Source organism: Zonotrichia leucophrys, chromosome 10 (assembly GCF_028769735.1).
Source record: "Zonotrichia leucophrys gambelii isolate GWCS_2022_RI chromosome 10, RI_Zleu_2.0, whole genome shotgun sequence".
In the NCBI taxonomy this organism is placed as follows: domain Eukaryota; kingdom Metazoa; phylum Chordata; class Aves; order Passeriformes; family Passerellidae; genus Zonotrichia; species Zonotrichia leucophrys.
The window spans coordinates 1,251,454-1,270,979 of NC_088180.1; the positions used below are offsets into that span (position 1 = coordinate 1,251,454).

The 19,526-nt window shown below is 37.1% G+C and overlaps 1 protein-coding gene across 3 annotated transcripts in view; it reads right to left on the reverse strand.

The window, feature by feature from the left end:
- The window catches only part of VPS13C (vacuolar protein sorting 13 homolog C), a 76,358-nt gene that overhangs the window by 36,102 nt on the left and 20,730 nt on the right, over positions 1–19,526 (reverse strand). For all 3 annotated transcript variants that reach the window (XR_010441623.1, XM_064722575.1, XM_064722574.1), the window contains 27 exons: positions 19,382–19,508; positions 18,666–18,783; positions 18,209–18,338; positions 17,841–17,919; positions 16,954–17,093; positions 16,252–16,405; positions 15,764–15,840; positions 15,529–15,588; positions 14,106–14,259; positions 13,833–13,949; positions 12,655–12,758; positions 12,192–12,359; positions 11,139–11,443; positions 10,745–10,892; positions 9,954–10,062; positions 9,376–9,509; positions 8,937–9,093; positions 8,194–8,273; positions 7,325–7,384; positions 6,110–6,275; positions 5,024–5,140; positions 4,389–4,492; positions 3,794–3,961; positions 3,066–3,370; positions 2,545–2,689; positions 1,259–1,415; positions 270–400 (listed from right to left, as the gene is read on the reverse strand). Coding sequence is in view for 2 of the 3 variants with exons in the window: in XM_064722575.1 (XP_064578645.1) it covers positions 270–400; positions 1,259–1,415; positions 2,545–2,689; positions 3,066–3,370; positions 3,794–3,961; positions 4,389–4,492; positions 5,024–5,140; positions 6,110–6,275; positions 7,325–7,384; positions 8,194–8,273; positions 8,937–9,093; positions 9,376–9,509; positions 9,954–10,062; positions 10,745–10,892; positions 11,139–11,443; positions 12,192–12,359; positions 12,655–12,758; positions 13,833–13,949; positions 14,106–14,259; positions 15,529–15,588; positions 15,764–15,840; positions 16,252–16,405; positions 16,954–17,093; positions 17,841–17,919; positions 18,209–18,338; positions 18,666–18,783; positions 19,382–19,508 (3,714 nt within the window). In the remaining variant the exon portion in view is untranslated. The remainder of the gene's footprint in view (positions 1–269; positions 401–1,258; positions 1,416–2,544; positions 2,690–3,065; positions 3,371–3,793; positions 3,962–4,388; positions 4,493–5,023; positions 5,141–6,109; positions 6,276–7,324; positions 7,385–8,193; positions 8,274–8,936; positions 9,094–9,375; positions 9,510–9,953; positions 10,063–10,744; positions 10,893–11,138; positions 11,444–12,191; positions 12,360–12,654; positions 12,759–13,832; positions 13,950–14,105; positions 14,260–15,528; positions 15,589–15,763; positions 15,841–16,251; positions 16,406–16,953; positions 17,094–17,840; positions 17,920–18,208; positions 18,339–18,665; positions 18,784–19,381; positions 19,509–19,526) is intronic.

The following is a 19,526-nucleotide window of genomic DNA, read 5'->3' on the forward strand; positions in this document are numbered from 1 at the left end:
TCTGGCTAACTGGAATCAAAGTTTGAATGGCCAAATCAAATGCTGGGTGGTTTTGGTGGTTTAGCACTATTTTTAGTGTGACTTTCAGAAATGCACACACCTTCTTCCTCTTAAGGACACTGCCTGCCCAGGAAAGCTCAAGGCTCCACTAGGAAAGCATTACAAAGCCAGTGCAGCTGATATAACTTCATTTTTCTGACCTGAGTTCTGTCCATGTGAGAAGCCCTGGCTGCCCACCCCACCTGTGTGTTAAAATCTTTGTCACAAACCTGAGTTGTGTCACTGTTGTACAGAGTTACAGAAAGGGACTCAAAATTGAAGTCAAATTTAAGCAATGTAGAGCACTCCACAGAAGACTGAACTGCAGAATCACATTTTTGTCCAGAATCAACAAGGGTACCTGTCAGTGAAAAGAAGACATTTTTACATTTCTTCTGAACACTGGGCTTGCTGGTTTTGGGGTTTTTTGTTGTTGGCTGGTTTTTTTTTGTTTGTTTTTTTTTGTTGTTGTTGGTTAGTTTGGTGTTTGGGGTTTTCTAAATTAAGATCAGAAAATCACAAAAAGAAGGAAAGCTCTAAATTAGAAAACTACTCAATTCACATTTTTAATTTTGTTCTACCCAATGCAAAATAAAATTATCTAGCACAGAGTGGATGAGAACCTTAAAAGAAGCTGTCATTAGTTTACTGAAGTTCTTTGTTCACTTTAATGAAGAACAATATAAAGTACCAAGTCTGCCCAAGGAGTCTGCAGTACCCTTCCTTCCAGTTCCTATTCACAGCAGAGCCATTCAACTATTGGCTAAAGAGCAATTTTTTGACAGTGAAAATGTTAAGTTTGGGGAAGAAATAGATGTGGCAAAGTGTTAACAACATTTCATCCAGAGACATGCACTGTTTACACTGACTCACTATTTGAATATCTGTATCTTCCTCAATTGTTATAATTGTGCATTAACATTCTGGGGTAGATGATTTGGCTTTTTTCTTTTTTAACCACATGCAGACAGAAGAGTGATTGATATAAACTGAACAACACTGTCATATGAGAAATTAATCACAAAAAACACACCACAAAAACTTCTGACCATCAGGAGCTCGCACTCCATGGAAGTGCATACATTCTTATGTATAACTTTTCATCTATACAATATGTTTGTAACAGTTAAAACAATTTGTAATGCTTCAGAAAAATATGATATTTGAATCTGCAAACAGCCCTCTGCCTACACATATTCAGCCTTTGAATTGAACATACCCTCAGAGCCACCTGATTCATGTGGAGCTTTCCCTTTTTTAGGTATCTGCATATCCTCAATATTCTCCTGCACAGTATGTGGCTGGGAAGAAGCCCCTCCAAGGTTTTCAAGTAAAATCTTCATGATAACAGTTAGATCACCTTCACTGAGTGCAATCTGTAAAGTGATAAAGCCACAAGTTCAGTTTTGGTGACAACATTTCTTCCAACACAGTATGCAAGCTCTGAGGAGAAACCATGGGCTGCTTCCAGCAGAAACAAACGAGACAGTCACAATTATCCTGTCCAAAAGAATCAAAATTATTTGCCCATTTCTCCTGTATCTTTTTTTAACTGTTATAAACAGGAGTTTCAACAAGAAATAACACTCCATATGATGAACACACACTTTGTAGATTCGTAAAGGATCCTTGCCTATTAAAAATATGGGTAATTGAGAAACATAAGCACTTCTCAACAATTCAGCAACCCAAAAACATGACCAGAAAACATTAAAGCCAAGATTTGCATTGTACACAGTAAAGCAATTGCCATTCAGTAGCCCTTCAAAGATTTCATGAATAAGTATCCAGTCACAACATTACAGAATCACAGAAAAGCAAGCAGTGCTAAGTGACAAGATGCAGTCACTTAGCCCATAGCACACAGTGTAAGAATATTTTTCCTACATTTGATTAATTTTGCTGGTACTCCTTTAAATGTCTTATTTCTCTGTGCTTCACCAGCGTGACATTTGGCCACAGCAGAGATACAGGAATGAACAAGTAAAAGGGCTCAGGAACAAGGAAAAGGTGCCCCAGTTTTACCCATTAAAATCCACGTGGTTAATGCAGGAAAAGAAAAATACAAAGATAATACTCCCTCTGCAAAAATAATTTTAATTGTTGTGTATTGGAGATAACCTTTTCATTCCTAATACATCTATTAAGCATTCAAATAACCTGAATGTTACAGATTAAACAATTTGAATTGTCAAGTTTTGTTTTTAGATGATAACAAATAACCTCAACGATTTTACTGCCTGTTGAGTCCATGGATAGCTCCAAAGGACCTCCAGAAAAATAAAACCACATTTTATTCCACTTGCATGCAGCTATACCAAAACTGTTCATTATACACTATCAAAACTCTAACAAATCTATAAACTGGATGATCCAGCTGGAAGTCTTTCAACAAACTGTAAAGGGCACTAACTGAAATCAGTTTAAAAGATCCTTAACTAGACTGAGGACTATTCTGAGAATCTGTCTAACTTTTGATATAGGTTTAATTACTCATGATATTACCTGCATTGGTTTTAGGTCTCCTTTGATACCAATTGTTGGGCATTTATGATACCATGCTGCTGCTAAATTTCTCTGGACCAGTAAAGTCAAACTCACAGGACGCAGAATTTCAGAATCTGGTTGTGAATCTGTGGATATAATGCACCTAAAAAAAGACAATGGAAGTAACAGAGGGAAAATGTTGACTGGTTGCAGAAGGCAAAATAATATCACATTAATCTAGCAAAATTACAGGCATAATTCATTCAAGAATAAGCTCATAGGCACTTACACCCTTATATGCACTCCAGATGAACTCAAGTTACTGTGCTGTCATTGCTTTCTTTCCAAGAAGGTTTAGAGATTGCTGACCTGTGACTCTATCTAAGAGCACTCCTAAACTTAGCTTGGCATGGTTTTTTGCTTGGTTTCAGCATGTTCTCATTGCCTACCATGTTCAAATAAGAGAAGAATGCTGCATACAGAACATGGACACTTTTCCTCTACAAAGACACCAACTCAGGAAACAGCTCCATATTTACCTTGATAATTTCAAGTGAGTCAGCTGCACATCCATGTTGTCAATGACTGGAGGGAGAGGAGATTCATCTGAGGACACCAGCTTGAATTCATTCTGAACTCTGATTAAGCCAAGATCAGCTACCAAAGCATTAGATGAAGCTGAAGATTCAGGGACAACTATGACTGGAGCTTTCAAGTTGACATCCATCAGGAGGCGGAAGCTCTTTTTAGCAAAGTCCTTCATGCTGGAAGCAGCCATTTCTGCTGCCTGTGCAGTGACTGCAGTCAGGGCTTCTTGTGCTGCTTGGAAATTGTTCAGGAAGTTCTATTCACAGGTAGGGGAAAAAAGTAAAAGTTCCATGAAAACAAGTAAGCTTCTCAAAGGCAACGTCCAGGCAAAATGGAAATTTAAAAAAATTTACACCTCTGGTTTATGAAATTGCTAATTCAACCACACTTGTTTCAAAAGAGAAAAATGTTAAAATCATGAATAAGCTTAAACATTATTTAACTGTGTAATTTTTAAGATATTATGAAAGCTATCAGCTCCATTCATTACTTCTGTCACCATTCTCCTTGGCAATCTTCTGCAAAGCAGTGCAACTTAAATGGTAACTCTAATGCAAAATACTTCTATGAGCTTGCACATCAGCTCACCACCAGGCACAGGGCAAAACGAGCTGACTGCATTTTATCTCATTAAAAAGAACTTTGAATGTCAAGAAAAGAACTTAAACTAATGTCTTACCAAGAGAGACATGAAGAACTTGTGCAGGTAAATTATTTGGATGCAGCCCACTTTCAGAGACATTTTACCATCCACTCTTGACATATCAGCATAGGCCTCCCCTGCAGTGGCATCTGGATAAAGTGACATGTGAAATCTAAACACTTCATCTCCCATTATGGAGACAGCCTAGAAGATTAAGTTCACACAGTTAATACTACCAGGTATTTCTGAAACAAAAAATATTTCCCCAAAAAGATCCACAGCAACTTAGAAGCAGTACTTGGACACATGGTAGGCACAAAAGGAAACAGAATCTCCTATTTTATAGAACATGCCTCTTCTCACTTGCTTATCCATAGCCCATTTTATATTTAATCCCTGCTCCTCAGAATTAAACATACCAGCACAAATGTAATTTAAAAGAACTAAACATTAATTGGAAGAATGTTTTGCTTCTCTGAGGGGAAGGAAATTAACCTTTACCAATACATTTTGCTTAATATTACATTGTACATTGCATTCTGTTACACAGCAAATTAAACTACAGTGCTGTCTCTAAATCACTTGAAAAACTGGGTCTCATCAGTTGTTTACAATCTGCTCAACACATTACCTTTTTATGGATTGTTTTTGGATCAACATTTGTAATTACAATGTCCTTAAGTCTGGAGAACACTTTAATCTCTTTAGGCTTCATAGCCACAGATGCATCCATTCCTGAATGAAACAAAAGAAGGAAGGAAATAAATGCAGTTCAACAAATTTCTAAGTAAACACTTCTGCTAAAAAACAAACAAACAATCAAACCCCCAGAATTATTTACTACTGAATATAAAGAATAATAACAGCTTTAAATCCAGCCCTCTGCTATGTAACAATGATTGCTAACCTGAGAGAGAAGTCAGGGCCTTACTGCACATGACAAAGTTGCCAACATAACCTGATTGTAAGAGCAGAGTACAATTCCCCAACACTATCTAGGATCTAGCTATTAAAAAATGGAAATCTGTGTTATCTAAAACATAGTGCCTTCACTTCTTTTAATTTTACTACACTTAGAAATCGTCTCTGTTTTCTGAATCAAACATTTTTTTCCTTGCAGATCATTTCATACAATCAAAATATATTTCAGCAAATGTTAGAGACACCTGCAGTGCAGACACTGGCCCTTTAGAAGTGAAGGGAGGGAAACAGCCCATTTCTGGCTACAGCCAGTTTCATTTAGTATTTAAATAAAACCCACCTTACCTTGTACTCTAATGTCTGCAATTGTGCAGGTCTGATCACACACTGTAATACTGAATGCATTCAGCTTTGCAGTGAGCTTTAATTCAGAGACATCATCATGGGCTGCATCACCAGACACTGGGCAGGAAACACAAGAGACATACAAGAGTTCAAATATTACAAGCCCACTGTTTAAACAAACATTAGACTAGTAGTTCTGTAAATATATGAACTATTCAAAAGCAGCCTGCAGTCATTCCTTAAAAGATATGATAATCCTTAGTCAAAATGTGAAAAAAGTCATTTATTAAGAGTTTCCTTCAGGCACACAAACTGTCACCAATCAACAAAGCCATCAAGATGTCTTTTCTCCTCATTAATACCTACTTTTCATGCATCAGTTGCTGAGTGCAGTATACCCCACATTATTGAAACACTGTCTCATCACATGAGAAGTGCTCCTCTCTGTGTCAAGTAGCAAAGCCAATTTAGGCATTTTAGCTGCAGCAACACTGCACAAACAGAAAATGGAACAGCCACTGGACTCAATCCCAATAGTTTTAGGATTAGAAAACCTTGAATTTCACAAAAACTACAAGCACAAGAATCAACAACACAGGACCTGACAAAATATTCAGGAGCTTCCATGTAAAAACTCTTCCTATTTCAAGGTTACAAGACCCATACATACCTAAAATAAACACACCACCCCTTCAGTTCAGAACTTCTCTTTGCTTCCCCAGAGCAGTATTTATTTTCAGCCATGTAAGCACTCTTTAGAGCTCTCAGATTGCAAAGCTACATGGTTGTGACACTAAACCTTTGGAAAGGCTGCACACTGCAACATCATTTATTCAACTTTCATTATGAAAATCAGACCACCACCCAGGGAAAAGTTATATTGAGTAAGGAGAATTTGTAAAATTAAGCAACAGGAAAAATGTCTGCTGGGGTTTTTTTAATAAGATTTGCTCCCATTTTACAGTTGTGCATGCTTTGTTTTCTACCAAATAGACTGCAATGCTGTCATTGGAAATAATATCCTGTGAAGCTGAAGGTGAGATGCTGTTAAACAGCACAAGTACAGCCTGTGTAACAAGACACTACCTGGTCTAAGAGTGCTTCCTTTTTCCTGCTCTTTCATTGGAGGCTTGTGCTCTGAAGATTTCTCAGCACTGGGAAGACCACCTGATGGAACACTGAAGGTGAGGAAACTCATGATGGAAAGCAAAGCCTCAGTGTGAAGCACTATATCCAAACAGGAAAAGATGACCTGAAAAGAAAGCAAGGAGACAAAGTCATATTGTCATTTAGTAGCAGTTTATACCCTAACAACTCAGAGGTGCTGTCATAGAACCAAGGAAAAAAGCCTCTTGCTCAATTTCACAAGTATTTGAGTCTTCTATCTCCATCCTCTTCAACCTCACAAGCTCCAGAACAGATGAGGGAGCTGTGGAAGGGAAGCTGACAGCAGCTACAGAGGAACTGTGCCAATCTAAAAACGGAGGCCTCACGTGGTTGTGCCTTCTCAGGACATTCTCTGGAGTTCTGCTGCATTTCATTGATTGCATTGCATTCAGCATTTTGACTGACAACTTCAGAACCACGTGTGAAGATGTTTTAGGAGATATGGCACAACAACAACAACAAAAAAACCCACTAAGATCCAAAACTTGCAATCAGAGCAGGGAGTATGTGAGCAGCAACTACTCCTGCCAGTGCTGCTGAGTGAAACCCAGCACCAGCCACTCATTACACACAAGGCCCTGGAGAAGCTGCTTGACCCACCACTACTGTTTTAAAGGAAATATTTCAAAAGCACAATGACATGCTTACTCCAGAAGTCACTTGAAAAACTACTCATGAATAGCTGCTTTCAGAGAAGTAAAAGGACTGAGAATGCTCCTTGGATATTCCAGCTCACATCTCAGTTTCACTGTTACTGTTACAAGCCCAGAAACACAAGGCCCTGGTTTATCCCTGTGCCAAGTGCACCACTCCAGAAACAAAGCACATGCTAAAGGCCTCAGTTAAAATTCATAAGGACATTTTTCTAACTAGCAAAAACTGTATAGTTTTTAGTTTAAAAAAATTATTACAATAAATACTTCAGTAAAAATAATCTTTTTTTTTTCTACCTGCATTTGTCTTTGAAGTAGTTAAATATAAAGCAGTAGGTTTTAATGATGAGAGTCAGGGCTTTGGTTTTGGGTTGGGTTTGTTCCCTTTTTTTCTCTCTTCAATAAGAAGAAAAAAGGGACTAACACAGCTGCTATGATTCAAAAAGCTTAAAACAACAAATTAAGTACATCCAGTACTTACATTCATGTTTTGCTTGGTGCTTTGGTAAGTAGTAACAAAGTCTGGTCCATCAGGATCAGCCTAAAGGGAAAAAACAAAAGAAAAGGGACACAGTCAGTCTCTATTGAATTAGCCAATAATTAATTATGAATAATTTTATTAACTGAATTATTTGAATTTAAGCCACATACAATTGGAAAATATTTAGGATTATTCCAATTGGAAAAGAAAACAAAGGAAAGTGATGAAGCCTGAACAAACAAGTTCTTCAATTAATGCACAAGCAAGATAACCAGAATAATTTACTCACAATGCTCTGCTCAAAGCAATCTCATAGCACCTATTTTGTCAAAATTCAACTAGCCAGTTACAAAACTTTGTCTCATCTAGAATCTAGTTAAACTGGATCCATTTATGCTTAATCCTTTGCCAGTACAAATTAATTACTTTTCACTATGTAAATGATGCCAGTCCAGATAAGAGTATTGAGGAGCTCACTGGCTCTACAACCTATCATATTCCCAAGTGTTCATGCAATTTTTAAAGGCTTTTTTAAGCTACCAACATCTCACTCTTCAGAAGCAGTTTCATCACCTGTAGGGTCACTCTTCACTTGCACAAAGACCAAACACCTTTCAAGTTTCACACAGGGCTCATTTGTGCTGTACACACAGAACACAAACAAATATTTGTCTTGCCAGTGATTTCAGTAATAGCACTGACTTATGAAGCAAGAGCTACATGGAAGCAGTGGAGAATTAAATGAAATGTTAAACTGAAAAGCAGGTATTTGGGAGAAGGCCTGGGTAAGTTTTAGATACAAATCTACAGGCTAAGTATGGAAGCCTTACTTTCCTCCCCATGTAATTTTACTGAAAATGTATTGAAACCTTAATATACTCCATTTTCAAAAGATGTTCATCTGTCTCACTTGAGGAATTAAGAATGCAAAGAGGATCTCCTTTTGAGTCTGCAAACAAAGAAATAAAAATGTCAAGTGTTTCCACTCAAGCTTTACTCCACCTATGTGCAATGACTCCATGCTAATTCTCTATTACATACTAACTAAATACTATTCTTGCTGAAATAGTGAAAGTAAACAGCTGTTTTCACTGAGAAGCTACACATGAAGCATTATTTTGTGAAATGCTATATTCACTTCATTTTAAATTAAACTAGTAAAAATTAACTTATCTTGCTCTTGAAGCAAGACTTAAAACAGAAAGTTCTTTGCATTCCTACCTTCATGTTTTCATACTCGAAACCTTACTTTTCTACTTTGGATAACTGGCTATTTCAGTTATCACTTCACTGTCACTTTGAATTGTTACCTGACCAACCAAAGCAGCATTTCCAGTGCTGCCAGAACTGGTCATAAAGCACAAAATCATCTCATCAAAACCCACTGAACAGCTGGAATACTGCTCAGGAACACTCCTGCTCAGAGTACTCAACTCACTCAAACACATGAACTCCAGCAATGGCAGTAAAACTTGGTATCAGGTAAAACAGATTCATTCTATCTAAATTACCCTTTCCCCTCCCCTCATTATTGGTTGCTCTATGTTATCCTCTGGCTATAAATCCAGTTGCACACACTCTACTGATTGCATCAGTTCCCTAGAAGTCTTACCATGTATTTCAGTGCATCTCATTGTAATTTTCTTCAGATATGCTGCTGCAGCCAATTCATGATTTCTAATTTTGGTTTTGGTGCCAAGCTGTAGCACAGTTAGAATATGTAATGGATATCTCTCCTTCTGAACCTGCTTCATCAGGGTTATTACAACCTTGAATACAGAAAGGAAAGTAAGTTCAGTATTTCAGTGAAGCTGTTCAGACCCAGCAGGCAGTTATAAACACACACTTCAATATTAACCTAGACATTTTGCATTTTTATAAATAGACCACATAAGATCAATTTGCTAAAGATTCCCCCTGCCCCCTGCTCTCTTTCTCTTGTTTTTCTTTTAGGTGTCAAGTCAAACTGTTAAAAAGGACTTTATAGCCCACTACTTCTGAGAAACAGATGAGTACAGGACTCAGATTAAGTTGTACAGATGGATACATACCTCTTTGATTTCAAAATTAAGTAGCATATTGATTACATCTTCATTTATTGTTATTTTTCTCTTTTCAGACAGCAATCCTTCTGAAACACTCTTATCCTGTATCAAAATTGATCTCTCCACTTCTTTCATTTTACCTGGAACATTCAATATATTGGTTAACTTTAGAAACTACCATCATTTGTTTAGCTCAAGAAACACATCCAATTCTTTAATTCATTTGGATGGATTACATTCACCTTAGATAAACTAGTAATATTTCCATAAGCAGAGACTTTAACTTCAGAGCATGAAAGGGAAATAGAAACATGTTCTGGCAATAAGATGACTCTGACATCTCAATACCTTGCTAGTTCCTTGACAACTTAGCTAATAAAATTACCAAATTTTGTCTTGTAATGTTTCCAATTTTTTTAAGTATCAAAGTATGAACATTGTCCTTGCAAAATTAAAGAGTTTATCGATTAGACTCAGCTTATTACCACACTCTCAGATCTAAACTTCCTTTCCAGATAATAAATGCTTTTCCTTACTCCTGAAAGCAAACCCACTTAGCATTCACAACAAATTCCATCTCTGACCTTCCTTCTGCAGCACTGATTTTGCATCCTTTTGAGTCTCTTCTGCTTCACCCAGGTTTTCTGTCAACACTTTGAGACAGACATTCAAATCCTCTTGACTTAACACAACCTAAAAAGTTGCAGATCACAACTGTCAGGAAAAAACACATTGTTCCTTGAACTTATCACCTGCTAACAAAGCAGAACAATGTTTCCTGGCAAGAAGAATGCTTATTTACAGCTATTTTGCCAGCAGAATCATCCCTTCAATAAGAAAATTAAATTCTTCAACGACTTATTGTAAAAGTCTGAGGAGATTAAAGTTGTGACCTCCAGTGCTGTATCAATATACATTGCAGCATTTAATGTACCTATCCTTTTAATACAGTCCTGTCAGTGACATGCCCCTCCATGATGTTTTCATTTCAGTTTCACCTGAGATGTCCCTGGTACTTTCTTTCACAGTACATAAAATGCCACAACAAACTCAAGGGTGATGGGAAGGTAGGAAGGTGGAGTTACTAAAGCAAATGTTTGCATGAATTTAAACTCCTCTCAAGAAGATTCTGTTTCTAAAGAAGAAAAGAATTCTTGCTTCACTTCAAAGAATTCTTGCTCAGAGAACTGGTCACAAAACCATTTATGTGATCCTCTCAAACCACTGCATTCACCTAGGTGGGGATAAATCCTATTTCTTTGCTGAAATCCACCCCACACCTACTAAAAATTAGCAGCTTTTTGCCCCTTTGTGCCCAGAAACAACATTAAGGGTTGCTCTCACAGTATTATCACCACCTTCTCACAAGACTTACATTCATTGTATCCAAATACCCTGTGACCTCCAACACTGGTAACTTGTGAAACCAAGCTGCAGAGAGATTTCTTTTCACAGACAAGCTTAAATTAATAGGGTGAAGTATCTGAATATCTGGATGTGTCAAATCTGTCTCCAAAGTGATCCTGGAAACACAGAAAGGAAAAAAAGAAAACAGTTGGAAAGATGGAAGTCACAACTTAGATTTTTTTGAAAATCTTAAAATCTCAAATGCAGCACCAAACACTTTCCTAAGCAGAACCAGTTTCTGATTTTGTTACTGATCTAACTGCTCTAAGATAAAAGGTATTTTAATACCAAATATTTGACACTAGCACCAATCATGGTTTCTAGGCAGAACATTCAGTTCTGCAGAGCATTAGTCACTGTACCTTGACAGTTTCAGCTTTGTCAGCTGCACATCCATTTTGTCAATGACTGGAGGGAGTGAACTGCCCTCTGAGGACACCAAGACAAACTGGTTCTGAACCTTAATCAAGCCCAGATCTATTGCTATGGCATTGGGGGAGATGGAGGACTGGGGGATAACAATGACTGGTGCTTTCAGGTGAATGTCCATGGCGAGGCGGAAACTCCTCTGGGCCAGGTCCTTCACACTGGTGGCAGCCTTCTCTGCAGCCTGGGCTGTGGCAGCACTCAGGGTCTCCTTGGCTGTCTGGAAGTTGTTCAAGAAGGTCTAGAAAAGCAGTTGAAGAGAATGGAGAAATGTCTGTACATAGTTTTTACTCTAGGTTACTTGTTCATTTTCCACCATCATCCACCAATTATTGCTGCCTGCATCAATGGGAGATGAATTTTCCACAGAAAAGACAACTGAGTGCCTTCTGCATGACCTCTAATGGAGGGTCAAGAAGTTCTAACCAGTGCAATCCACTTATTCTAAATTCATCTCTATTTTTCCTTCTTTCTATAGCTCATTAGCTTTTAGAGACACAATTTTGAAAGCTCCTCTTGCCCTCACTGAATAGTATTGAATTCCTATTGAAGAACCTATTGAATGAGAGAAAGCCCACTGGTGCTTTACTGAAAAAGTCATCATTAGAATGCTCAAACACACTGAATTTACACTGGTTAATTTGCAGGCATCATGACACCCACCCTGCAGGAAGATTTTCCTCTAGTGTTAGCTCTGACATGTCTGCAATGAACTCAGAATTTTGCTAGGGGTGGAAAGGGCAGCAAACATAAAACCTCCATACTACCTCAATAGCACCAAGTTTTTCTCTATTTCCAAAACTGAGGGTGGGAAGTGACCCAACTGAAATTTAAACCAGTTACTAACCAAAGTTTTTAATAGTACACAGGAAAAATTAAACCCATCCCTTGTCTTTCAGGAAATGAAACCTAACACTTGTACTGAGAGCACAGCCCAGAAGACTAATGTGAGAATGCTGCAGAAACACAGAAAGGGAAATAAGCCTTACCAGGAGAGACATGAGAAATTTGTGAAGGTACACCAGCTGGATGCAGCCCACTTTCAAACATACAGAACCATCCACTTTTGACATGTCAGTGTAGGCTTCTCCCTCAGTAGCATGAGGATTTAATGTCAGATTGAAACTGAAAACTTCATCTCCCACTATAGACACAGCCTAGAAAGAGAAACAGCACCCACCAGGCATCAGCAGCTTCTGCAGAGGTAATGACACAAAGAACTAAAGATACCATCAGCCTATCAGATCACAAGTTAGATTTCTAGTTTTTCTAATCCTTTCAGAAATCCATTCTTGTAAAATTAATTTTTTTTTATGATGTATCTTACTTGAAAATACTTATTCATGACAAATCAAATACTTTTAGAAGAGTGGAACGTGTATTACATTTCACTTTTATACACATCAAACTAACCAAGAATCAAGTAAAAGTTAAAATCTTGTAGTTGAGTACTTTTTTATGAAGGGTCCTTGAATCAACATCTGTGACAACTATGTCCTTAAGTCGGGCAAAGAATACAGTTTGGCTTGGCTGAAGGCAAAGAGATGAGTCAAGACCTGCAAAGTACAAAAACAGAAACAGAGTCTTGCACAGCAGGAGTAACAGCTCTTTTCAGGCTGGGGACACCAGCAGAGGAAGTGAGCAAAAGTTACTAAGTTACTTTAAAAATGACTGCACTGCAGCTTCAACCAGAACAAAATAGAAATACTTGTAATACAAATACTGTCTCAATATCAATCATCTCTGGAAATAACTGAGCTACAATTCATAGAAAAATAATCAATCCTCCACTTCTTGATAAGCAAATTATTGAGTGAGTGCATTTCAAGCTATTGAGTGAGTGCACTGAGATTTCTATCAGGAAAGATGTTACTAAACTGAATTATTTTAATCCAATAATTTTGCATACATAATTTCGTGTGAATACATTATATGATTTAGAGATGGGCACAAGCAAAAGACTTTATGAACTGTAGCACTAATCTTGCATATCACACATTCCTAAATATTCATGAGAGTGTTAGCAACTATGAGGATGGCAGTTAAAGTCAGACAAAAGTGAAACTGCCAAAGAATTATTGCCAGCCCTTCCAAGGGGTAAAACCAATCAAGAAAACAAAACCAAAACAAGGAACCCAAACAAACCCCTAGGGTTAAAAACTAAAGAAAACATTTTGAAGGGGTTTTCTTATCCTACATAATTATTTATCCTAAATAAATAGGAATATAAATAAATAAAAATAAATGGTTTTCATGTAGTACTAAGATATTTTGGGGTATACCTTAAAGTATACCACAAAAAATCTTATTACTACATGAAAAACACTTAGTGCAACATGAAAAGCCATCCATAATCAAACTCCTTCAAAGAATTATCCTAATAATTTAAGTAATAACACAGCACATCTTTCTAGCTGGAGGCCAAAACATAACGACAGACTTGAAGGCTGACTTTAAAAACAGGACAACAAGCCATCCTTGCACATAAAATAACAATATATAAACAATAAATAAACAAATAAATCAAAACAGATGCTTCATATTTACACCTTATTTTTTAGCCCAATGACTAGCAATTGCTTTGAAACTAAATTACCACAACAGTTAACTTCTAATAAAGAATTTAATACCTTGTATCTTGATCTCTGCAATGTTCTTTTTTTCATCACAAATATTTAAACAGAAGGCATCCAGCTTGGCAAAAAGCTTGAAGTCAAACACATCCTTATCCTTGGAAGGTTTAGACACTAGAAATAAAAGAAGGTGGGATTTTCAAGGCACCTAGAACTCAAATTTTCACTTTCAGCATTATTTCTACAAAGCCAATCATGTTTCTCTGGATTTGCTTTGCCAGTATGCAACACATCCTTCCAGAACCATCATTTGGATAATCACAACTGTACCTTTCATCAATCTAGAGTCATCTTCTTGCTTTTTTTCTTTGGATGGTGTCTCTCCAGTTCTTTCAGTGCCTGATGGACTAACAGCTGTTAGAAAACTGACAGCAGACATAAGGGCCTCTGTGTGCAGCAGGAGGTTCAGTGATGAAAAAGTCACCTGTAGAAAACATTACAGTAACAGTTATTTAAAAGTGTCAGAGTCAGACTGAGGTGCAAAAGCACCCAGTGCAACAGAACCTCCCTTAAAAACAGAGAAGCTCCTTGTGTGGCCAGCAACAGATCATAAAGGAAAAAGCTTTCTGTAAAGCAGAATGGGGATAAGCTCAGAAAATAAGGGAACCCAGCTCTTACAGCTGTAACTGCTAATCTACAACCTCTACATACAAAAAAAAGTGATGCAAAATTAATTTTGTCAAACACAGCCTTGGGCTTGAATGCTCCTGCAATAACAGTACTACAGCAGGTGGCTGACATGGAGATATTTAGAATATGGGTCTTCCTCAAAAAATCCACTAAGAAGTCTAAAAGGTAAGTAAGTGCCTGCTGTGTAGTGTAATAAAGGTTGTCCACTTGAATGGGTTTGAAACTGAAAACAGAGCCCAAATGCAATTCTCCCAGGCACACAAGTGCCCCTGAAGAGCTGCAAGGCAGCAGCAACTCCAGGTGATGTACAGAAAATTCAGTTATCTTGATGTTAGCACTAGCCCATAGTATGAACTCAGCAGTAACTCAGCAGCACTGGAGTATTAGAACTCTCATCTCCTGCTGCAGCTTCAGGAGCTGCTTTTTGGCAAAAAGATTTCAATAATTCAAGATCTCAGATGAAATCTATAGACACTTTAAAACTATTACATAACAAGTGAAATATTTCAGTCTTCATACTAAAATAAGGCAGGTAAAATAATGCCATAAAGGTATAAAGAGGAGAAATAACCTATCCAAAAAACACTATCCTTTCAAGATCATCTATTTCAAGAATGTCTCAAGTCATTCTTTTTCTTTAGACTAAAATCTGACTCAGAAAGACGCCATCAGTAAAATAAAAAAATCACAGTCAGACATGGATTTAGACTCCTTATAAAACACAGAGTGCTGAGTACCTGGCACTCACAACACAGATTATTTGACATGAAAGTGAAAGGCTCTGTGACTCCACTGTGGTTTCCCACACTGGGCCCCTGAATGCCATGATCCCTGATGCATGAGGAGCTGCAATCTTACAGTAGTTTGAATTGTATCCACATGAGCTACACAGACACTTTTTCAGCACTTCAACAGACAAACTTTCTGCTCTAAAGTGGTATCAAAATTTTCAATTTCTTGCTGGAATGCAGGAAAACAGGAAAGCAAAACAACTCTTATTAATTCCTCCATTCTGAGCAAGCAAACCAAAAGAAAATAAGCAATAAAATCTGTAAATACTCACCTGAATCATCTGTTCAGTGTTGTTAAAAACTGTCTGAAACTGTGGCCCATTTCTGTCAGCCTGAAAATAATGATTTGCATGATGTTTAATATTAATTTCAACCAGTCACTGTTCTCTTCAGAAGGTACAAAATAATCCAAGTAGCTCTGAATAGTAGCTATAGGACTATATATAGACTATCTATTAAGAACATGTAGAAATGCTTTGAAAATAATTTACAAAGCTTTGTGTATACCTTGACATATTCCACTTTCAGCAGGTCTAAGCCAGGCTTGTCTGAGGAACTAATTAGATGAATGGGTCCTTTTTTACCTGTGAAACACCACATGAGATAAATAAGATAAATTAGAAATAAGGATCATTTCTGTTCTTTCAGAGAACCAAAAAATTGGTGCCTTGAAGGTAGGGATTAACTTTCAGTACCATTTGCTAAAATACATTGCACCACCAAATATGAGTCACTGGTTTCTCTTTGCTAAATCCAAAATGGCAAATCCCTTCTCCACCCAAAGACTGAGCTCTGAGCCATTTATTTATCCCATAAGCATTATGGTGAGATTCCAGAGCTCACCAACTCTATCAGTGGCACAAGCACTGCCATGGACAGCTGCACATGAGCAGGGAAACTGGAACAACATTTGCATTTCAGAGAGCACAAGGCACAGGAGAGCCCCAGCTAATTGCTACACACACACAAGTCCATTCTCTGTCCCTGCTTATTACCTCCAGTTCCATAGTAATCCAAGCTTATCTGCTTCAAATAAGATACAGCTGCTAAATTGTAGGTTTTGACAGTAGCTTCTGTCCCAAGATGCATTACATCAAATACAAGCACTGTTTCCTCAATTGTCTTTTGTCTGGTGAGCTCTACTAAAACCTGGAGGAACAAGAAATGCAGTTATGCCATCTTCTCACATGCAGCATTCTCACCATTCAAACCAACAACAAAACTGCAAGATTACTGCCCTCCCTGTTTGGCAGAAGCAGTTTTTATTACAGATTTTAGAGTATATAATAGAAAGGGGAAGTGATTGATGGTGAAAGATATAAATACAAAATATGTTTGGGGATTTTCTCTTTGCAAGAGACCTGCCTGGGACTGAATTTGTTTCTCCAGTGCAAAATTCCCATTTCTGACCCCCTAATTATGAGTTGGTATTAATTTTTTCTAGTAAAAATACTCCAATAAGGAACTTTTTTCTTTTTTTTTTTTAATACATCTGTGTGTATGCATCATGTTTTATTTACATGCATCCCATACAGACAAGAAATATCTCATATGCATAGAAATATGTGTGTATACATGAAGGGTTTTTTGTTTGGTGATTATGTTTCTGCATCCACTAATCTGGAGAATACTGGTAAAAGAATATTGGAATATTTTAAGTATTCTTTAGGCAGGGGAAAACAGAATTAGAGACATACTTCTTTAATTTCAAACTTGAGGTGAAGATCTGTCAGTTCCTCCTGAGCAGGCTCCTCTTTTCTTATTTCTTCTCCTTTAATTACTGAACTGTCAATTGGTTCAGAGCTTTCCTCAAAATCAAAATATTCTTCTTCAGAGTCTACAGAAGCAAAATTACTTCGTCAGTGAAACTTTTTCCAGAAACAGGGCTAAATATCCCACTCTCTCTTTCCCATTCCAATTGCATTTTTAACAGCATGATCACTTTAAATGTAGCTTGATAAAATAAACTTTAGACCTATACTGCTGTCTTTCCCACTGAATGAGACATGAACAAAATGAAAGCCCTATTAAAGACAGCACTAGAGTCTGAAGGCATCACTGGACTTTCAAGAACACTTAATAATAGGAGAAACTCCAGGAAATAAGTGTCCAGGTTCCACCATAGGAAATTTTTCTCTAGAACAGCCATGAAAATAAATGCTCAAATCCAGAATCAAAACAGTAATTTCTCAGTAATGTGTTGTTCTAGTTCCTTTACAGAAAAAGGAGAGCTTTGCTAATGCAAAACAGTCAGAACAGCCTAATACAGACAGTAATTACAGTTCACTCATTTGAAGAGGTTGCTTATGTATAATATTGATTTTTTTTAAGAAGTGGGTTTGCTTTTTAGAAAAAGCAAGTTTATTCATCTGAGCCAACACCAGCACCTTAATCAAATCTCCTTATGTGTTTGAGGGTAGATGTTACCCACCCTGCTCATCTCTGTTGTCCTGACATGTTTTAACATCAATAACAGCTATAATAATAACAGCTATAATATCATTATTATATTAATAGCTAAAATATCAGCTGTCCCCTAAGTTATGGCTGCTACCTTTACAAAGACCCATCTGTAGCTTCTTACCTGACACCATTTCTGCTAACAGCTGGGGTGTACTAAGCAGCCCTTTGCCAACAACAGGAATTGTGGGAATAGCTGGTACCTGGAGGGAAAGAAAAGAGCAAAATAACCAACACAGTATTTTCAAGTTTATATAACTTGGTATGATCATATTTTCTAGTGATGATGAATGTTCCACAGGGTTTTCCCCACATTCTTTGGCAAGGTCAGCTCTGCCAATACTTATATTGAAACCAGCAGAACAATAACAAAGGCTTCAGTATTGCTTGAGGAAGCCCAGAATGTTCTGATGGTAAGTGAATAAAGACACTAATGATGTTTTTTCACTTGTTTGGGTTTTTTTTTAAGTTTTTTAATTGTAGTCAGCTTACCTTTGTGCTTGGAACTGACACAGATGACTTCTGAGGCAGTGGAATGCTATCAATCAGATCAGAGATTGCCTTGATTTTCTGGTCAGAGAGTCTGACATGCACCAAAGGAAGTCCTCCTGACACTTTAAACCTTTTTTAAAAAAACCAACTGATTAAACTCCTACACAAAAGGTACCAATTCTTCATTTAAATCTTAACAATATGGATACTCCTCTATAGAGATCACAGTAAAGCCAGGGATTCTGCATTAAAACAGAGCTTGGACATAAGCAGTAGTTAGCAACCAGCAAAGGCATCAGGGAACCACTACCCAAAAAAGATTTTGCCAACTGTAGTAACTTATTTCAGTTTCTTAGTTAATGTCTTCAAATTAGAAAGTGCAAATGAACCTTTAGGGAAAACAATTTTCTAAGTACAAAGTAATTCTAAATGAGTCTTTTCAGCATTAATACATTACTTTGCCATCCTGGAATCTCTTTCCACCATTGATTTTGCCAACTGTACATGGATATCCATAGGCTGCAAAATGTGCAAAGTTGATGGGTGTTGAAAACGAGCCTTCTTCCAGTCTTCACCTGAAAATGTCCGGGAAATTTAGATTAAAAAAAAAAAATCACTTGCCAATTGCTTTAATTAAGGCATCATAAAGTAATCAAGTGGTATCACTAGGAGGGTAAAAAAGCCAACTTAAGAAACCTAAAACAACTTAGGTGAAGTATTTTAAGAGCTTTTAATCCCATTTGTGAACACTACTGCCTTAGCAGCATTAAACCCAATTCTACACTAAAAATGTATCTACATTGACCCCTAGAAAACAAATGGACAGACAGATAAAAGATAGAAGAGCAACCTAGCAGTCTGTTGATTACATAAATTTAAGTGAAGAACTAAGGCAAATTTTAGCTGTGTTTTCCTGTGTATGATGGAAAACATAATAGTTCTTTTTATTTACATTCATTGCTACCATTGAAGTGATGCACAGGTCCAAAGAAAAAATGAGCAGAAACCTTCCAATGTTTTCAAAGTTTGGCACCCAACATGTATTATAACCCATCTTTTCATTAACTACTGATTTTAGTTTGTCTTTTTTTCTTTAAAAAACATATTTATTTATTACAGGTAGGTAGCTTTTGACAATCTTTTGCATAAACAGCAGCTATGTGGTTTTGTTACCTGTTCTCCCAAAAAGAAGTTGCACATTTTTAATTTTCACATCAAATTTGTCATAAGCTTTGTCCATAATCTCCTCTAAAGATGAAAAGTTAGAAGCTTCACTACTGCCTTGATTTATGCTGTTCAGCTAAACACACAAAAAACA